Source organism: Anas acuta, chromosome 19 (assembly GCF_963932015.1).
Source record: "Anas acuta chromosome 19, bAnaAcu1.1, whole genome shotgun sequence".
Classification (NCBI taxonomy): domain Eukaryota; kingdom Metazoa; phylum Chordata; class Aves; order Anseriformes; family Anatidae; genus Anas; species Anas acuta.
This window is the reverse complement of record NC_088997.1, coordinates 6318449-6325042: the sequence shown is the minus strand read 5'-3', so window position 1 is coordinate 6325042 and position 6594 is coordinate 6318449. Positions and strand designations below refer to the sequence as shown.

Below are 6594 nucleotides of genomic sequence, written 5' to 3'. Positions count from 1 at the left end.
CGCTGGCTCAGCGGTTTGAGCCCCTGGTTTTCATCAGCGGAGTGCTTAACCCTTGGGTAATTGGATTTGCCGGCGTTATTGTGATCTGTGCCACCTCCAATTACTCTCCGGGCGGCCCCCCTGGGGCACCCACGGCTTTGTGCGGAGACGGGGAGCCAAAATCGAGCCACGGCACCAGGTCGGGGGGAACAAAAGGATCCTGGCACGCAGGGATGTCGAACAAAGCAGACAAAGCTGGAGCTGGAGCTGGGTGTAAGCTCGGGCCAAGGAAGGTTTTAGTTCTCCCTGAGGTTTAGCTGGAGTTTCAGCTGTCCTAAGTGGAGTCTTGAGAGGATAGAGTTGGACCTTTAAACTGCATAGTTTGGGGAAATTAGCAGTGATTTATTAATTTTTATTCCCTGATTTTTCCTGCGTGGCCACAAGGCTTCGTTTTCCTTGGGCTGGCACCAGACTCATTGAGGGTCTTGGCCCCACAGCCCCCAGCTGTCCCTCAAAAGCAAAACATTCAGCAGGTGCCTGTGGGGAAAAACTGATAAAGCCACGAGCCATCTCTTGCATCCTTCTTTTCCCTCCCAGCCAAGAAAACGCCTCTATCGGTCACGCCGCGGGGGCTCAGCAGATGGGTGACTGGGTGACATTTGCTGCTCCACGTCACGGGAGGTCAGCCAAGACGGTTTTCATGACCTTTAAATCCACCAACTAACAAAATCGAAGCCTTCCTCGGGCTGTGCTGTTGGGAACACCGGCAGCATCTGCTGCGTGGGCTGGGCTGAGCCTGCAGGAGCTACCGGGGCTGGAAACCTGCAGCTGGGGGCTGGGGACAGATCCCCCACCCACAGCACCCACCAAAGGTAAAAAAAAAAAAAAAAAAGCAAAGAATTTGCTCCCCCCGCTGCTGATTCAGTGAGAGGAGAAGGTTTTACAGGATGGGAGGAGATGGAGCCTATTTAAAACAGTGGGTCTGCCTCTCGTAACGCCACCCTGATAGCATCTCCAAGGCGGTCACACTTTTAAAGCCATTTCCCCGATGCTGTTATCTAATGTTTAAGCCAGGAGTTTGCAAACCAGCTCGAGATCCTGGAGTTTATGAGAAGCGATGGTAAAATCCTGTAAATTGTTGGGAAATTCCTAGAAAACACAAAGAAAGGGCCTCGACCCAGGAAATGTTCCCCTCTGGGCATTTATGGCTTTCACAGGGCTAAAACCCCATGGAGGTTCCCCAAAAGCTTCCCATCGGTGAAGTCCTGCAGAGCTGTTGTTGGCTGGCTCCAACCCCAAATTCCCCAATCTTCCCTGCCACAGGGGGCAAATTTTGGCAGCCCCAGTCTAGCAGCAGGGGAAAAGCCTCCCAGCACAGAGCAGCCCCAGAATACCGGGGTTTTATGGGGCTTTCCTATTCCCCCATCTACATTCCTTGCTGAGCCAGGCAAAAAAAAAAAAAAAAAAAAAAAAAGAGCCAAGAGACCCCAGAAATAGCAGTGCAATTACCAAAGTAATTATCCCAGCTGCTGTGCACTGGTAATGTCAACAGCGAGGCGTGGGGGGGGGCAGGTCCTGTGTTAATTAAACTTCCCCCGGATGGCGCTGATGGCAGTCGGAGGCATCTCGAGGGGGAGCACAATGGGGATGCGCTGGGGTGGGAGTAGGGTGAAGGGCCCCGACTGCTGTCACTTGGCAAGAGAAAACCCAGGGAGGGAAAAAAGGGTGGGTGAGAGCTTGGGGAGATGGCTGGAGGGGACAGAGGGTGGTGGGACACCTGGGTCTGACCCCCATGGGGAAGAAAGCCCCACCATGACCTTGGTGCAGGGAGATCCCAAATCTTCACCCTGCTCTCTCTGTTGCATGAAGGGCTGGGGTGCTTCAAGTGGTTTGACCATTTTTTAATAGGATATGGGTTAAGGGAGATATTTGGCTTATGGGAAGGTGGGGACTGGAGGGGAACCAAGCCTCAGAGGGGTACAGGGGTGTCAATCCCCAGCTTTGCCCCCCCAGGTGCTGAGCTCCCCCCCAGCCCTGCGTTACACCGCAAGTTTGTGCCTACCTGCTGGGGGCAGAGAGTGAAACCCTATAAAGGAACGAGGCAGAAGAGAATAAACAGAGGGCAGGCCGGGAGGGGAGCTGGAATAGAGGTTTCTTTTTTAATTCTTTTCCACTCTTCCCTTTTTCTTCCCTGGGATTTGGCCACTGGAGGGCTGTTTGCTTGCTTTATTCACGGTGCGCGGAGTAGCAAGCGGGGAAAGTGCTGGTTTGGGACTGGCTGTGGGTGGCTTCCCCCAGTGGGTGCCACCAGCCCCCACGAGGGTGGTCTGGGGGTGGTGGGAGCCCCCCAGCCCCCCTCCCTTTTGCAGCCTATGTAAAAAAAAATAAAATAAAATCCCAGTAATGGGACCAGGTGTTGGGTCATAGGGGTACACATATTGTGTAGGTGCATCCGTGCACCCGAGCAAAGCCCTTGGCATCGGTACCAGGAATGCACACAGCGCTATATATATATAGCTTTGTATATATATAGTGATATATGTCCATACACACCCTGTGTATGCATATATATACATCTGTACTTCTAAATATATACATATTTATGTAGCAAGAAATAGCTGTAGGTATCTAGAAGGTTTTGCTCTCTTCATCCAGATGCCCTGAGCACGTCTGCCACCAGGGCCGGCACCGGTGTCCTCACCACGTCACCGCGCCACCCCCACCAGTGCAGGGGGGGCAGAGGTGACACGGGCAGGGGCAAAACCCTGTGCAGAGGTGACAAAATGCCACTGTCGGGAGGAGGCAGCAGGCGAGCAGCTCATGGCGATTGCTGCAACGGGGGCCAAACCCTGTCCTCCCCTCCTGACTGCCACAACCCCAGGTTGCGCTCACAGAGCAGGAGCCGGGCACCGCTGCAGCTTATTACCATTATAAAAAGTTATTATGCACTTTTCTTACCTCTCCCCGCTCCTTTTCTCCTTCCTTCCTTTTTTTTTCTTTTTTTTAACAAATATTCATATATGTTAATTTAACGAGGAGGTTTGGTGGCTCCAGGCGGGGAATTGGGCTGTATTAATTTTACTGCTCCGAAGCGCTATCAGATCGGCGGCTCGCACAGCCAGACCTGTGTCCTTTAGATAAGAGGGCACAGTAAAACATAACTGCATCACCCACCTGGTCTTTGAGCACATCTCAATTCCCTCACATATATATATATGGATATGTGGATATAAAACCAGCACAGAGCTATCGGGAAAGTTTTAAGGCCGCTCGGGGGAGAAATTTCCATAACCCCAAAAAAAGATAAACGCCTTAAAGAGACTTTCAAGACGCTGCCCCAGGTTGCTGCTGTCCTGCCAGGGAAACTGAGGCACGGGGACTGGTGAGATGGGGCTGTGCCATCATCCCCTCTTTGATCGGGCTGCTGAGGTAGGGAGGGTTGGGGATGGGAGAGACCCAAATCCACAGCATTTGTCCCCAAAGTGCTTGGTGCTCCGATAGGCATCAAAGCCAAGCGATGCCCCTAGAGTGCCAGCAGTGGTTCTGCCATGGGTTTGAGGTGCAGGGGGGGGAGGACAGTGCTGTGTGTGCCCTTTCCCCCCCCAGCAGAACCCACCTGGCTGGGGGTGACCCCAAACCAGCCCCGACGTAGGACAGGGCACTGCAGCAGAGCTGCAGCCATCACAGCGCTGCAGTGCCTTTTGGTTTTGGCTTTCCATTTCATTGTGGGTTGTTTGTGTTTTTTTTTTTTTTTTCTTTTTCTAGTCTTTTATTTAAGAAAAAAAATAGACACAGTGGTGGGTAACTTCCGATCCAGAAATAATCCGCTGCCAGCCGCCACCTGCCCCCTCCACCAGATGATGCTCGGGACCCCCAACCCACCGGCCCTGGTCCCCGGTGGTCCCCACGGGGTGAGCCTGGCTGAGGATGCTCCATGATGGGGGTGCCTTTGGGGCTGGGGCTGGGGTGGCCGGGGAGGTTATGGCAGTCAGAAGGCACCACGGAGGCTGAGCCTGGCTGCGGGCATCCCTGCTGGGCTGGGACTGGGGGAACTGGGCTAGGACTGGGCATGGTGTCCCCACCGGACTGGCACCGAGGTGGGTGGTGGGAAGCCCCCGCAGCGTCTCCCAACCGCATCCCAGTGTTGGGAGGCCAGAAACCAGCAGCCCTGGGGCAGAGGCACGTGGTCCCCGAGGGATGCCAAACAATAATGTCACCATCCCACATGGAGCAGACAGCGGGCTCGGGGTGGGGGCGGCCAGGCTGTGCACCCCACACCCCAACAGCCATAGGATGGTGAATCCTTGTACCAGCACTCACCTCCGAAATTGTGCAACCAGGTGCAGCAAAGGGGGTTGTGCGACCCCCCGGGTATGGTGGGGGTGCCTTTGGGGACCCCCACCCGCCACCTGCCTCCTCAGCTCCTGGGAGGGGGCCGGGATATCTCCGCTCTTCCATCCTCTGCCCCACAGGACCCGCAGCATCGTCCTGCCCTGTTCGCCATCGCGCGCGCTCAGGTTTTGACCTCATCCATCTCCAACCCCCAGCTCGCCTCCCTCGTGCCCCCCTCCCCGCTCACCAGCAGGCTCGGTGGCTGTGCGTGTGCTCCTTGCCTCCCCTGGGGACAACCAGCCGGGAAAGGGCAAGAAAAGAAAAAGGCCCCCGGGGGTGCCTCCGGACGGGGTGAGGAGGATGTGAGATGTGCGAACGGGAACACGCCAGAGAGCCCGATTTGGGTCTCCAGCCCCGGGAAGCGGCCGGCGTGGCGTGGCGTGACGTGGCGTGGCGTGGCACGGCGTGGCAGCCCCCTCCCTCCCGCCCCGTCCCCTCTGCCCCTGCGTTAAGCGATCTCTTTGATTCTGCGGATGTAGTTGTGAAGCTCTTCGGGGTCTTGCAGCCCCATGTCCTGGCAGACCCACTCCAAGTCCTCCTCATCGGCGATGGGGATGGAGTTGTAGGCCAGCTCGTCGGTGGGCAGCGTGGCGAAGGTGGTGAACTTCACCCGCTTCCGCTTGGAGGTGGGCGAGTTGAGGGGGTCCTCGCTCTGGTCCCGCGTGGAGCCCCCCGAGGAACCGTCCCCGCGGCCGTGGACCTGGCTCTGCACGCTGGTCTGCGAGCTCCCGCTGCTGTGGTGGTCCGCATGGCAGCAGGTCTGGACGTTTTCCAAGGGGTTCCCGGGGCTCTCGGGCTGGGGGGAGAGGTCATTGTGAGCCCGCAAGGGCTGCCCGTTGCCCAAGAAGACCCAGTGGTGGGAATGGTCCATGTTGGTCTGGCCTTCGGGCGGGATGCGTTTGTGCCGGTATTTCAGCACAAAGACAATGCAGTTGATGAGGAAGACCAAGATGGCCAAACAGAAGACGCCCAGCAGGGCGTACATGCCTATCTCCAGGTCCGTCAGCCCCCTGGTCACCTGCACGAAGCCGGTGGGGATGGTGGGGAAGTCCTCGGTGGGGTGAGATGCGCTGGACATCCGACTGTCCTCGCTCGGCTCCGCTTTCCTCTCCACCTCTGCCCGCAGGGTGGTGCTCGCCCCCGGCTCCGCCGGCCCCGGCTTGCTGGGGACGTGGTCGTAGTCGTAGGTCGGGTCCTCCTCGGAGCCGAAATGGACCCGCACGCTGGCCAGGGCCGTGAAGAGCACGCTCTTGCGCTTGGTCTTCTGGCAGCTCTCGCAGATGACCAGCTCGGCCCGCAGCAGCTCCCCGGAGCCCTCGCTCTCCGCCACCACCAAGGGGAAAGCCCGGTCCTGGGTCACCGAGACCACCTTCTCATCCAGGCTGCTCACCACCAGGTTGTAGTCCTTGGGGTCGTAGAGGGAGAGCGGGGCCGTGGTGCCGTCGCTGTAGGAAATCCACAGGCTCAGGAGCGCTTCCTGCAGGACCAACACAGGCACCGGTTGCCCAGCACGATGCCAGTCCCACCTGCACCCTCTCAGCCTTCCATCCATCCGTCCATCCCTCCTCCTCCTCATCCTTCCCCCACGTAATCCTTCACCCCTCCACCTATTGATCCGGCCTTCTCCTTCCCACCATCTCCTCATTTTTCTCTTTTGACCGTTCTCCCCTCAATTCTCCCCCTACTTGCTGAAGCAGGATGGGGCCTCTGAACATCTCCTCTTACCGAGGATCTACCAGGGGTTTGGGACAAGGTGCAGGCAGCTTTCTGGCTGCCCCCAGCCTGCTGTCGGGTGGTTCAGGTGCTCAGCCCCTTCCCCACCGTTCCCTGGGCCTTGGCATGGAGGAGAGGCCCAGGGGACAGCCTGAGGAGCTTTGAGGCTCGGAGGCTGGAGGCCACCAGACAGGCAGGACCTCCAGAAAACCAGGCTCACCCCAACCCCAGCCCCAGAGGCTACAAGCTGGGAACTCTATAGGATTTCTCCCAGGCCCCTTTGTCCCCATGGTTGTGCCCCATCCCCAAGCCAAGGGTGGGCAGGGTGGTCTCATGGGTCCACTGGGAGGTTTCTGGGCTGCTTTGGGGTCATTGGAGGTATCTGGAGGACAGCGGGTGTTCGGGATGACCACAATCAGGATTTGGGAAAGGGTTTTTACAGGTTGAGCCCCCACTCCACCCCAAATCCCACCCCCCCCAAGCCTCACCTGCTTGAAGAAGCTGAGGGTC

At 57.6% G+C, this 6594-nt stretch overlaps 1 protein-coding gene across 1 annotated transcript in view; it reads right to left on the bottom strand.

The window, feature by feature from the left end:
* Positions 1-2069: 2069 nt before the first annotated feature.
* TMEM132E (transmembrane protein 132E) overlaps positions 2070-6594 on the bottom strand; it is a 21525-nt gene continuing 17000 nt past the window's right edge. Inside the window, exons 6-7 of the mRNA XM_068656376.1 lie at positions 6573-6593; positions 2070-5848 (exon numbers count right to left, since the gene is read on the bottom strand). Coding sequence (XP_068512477.1) covers positions 4820-5848; positions 6573-6593 — 1050 coding nt within the window. The 3' untranslated portion in view covers positions 2070-4819. The remainder of the gene's footprint in view (positions 5849-6572; position 6594) is intronic.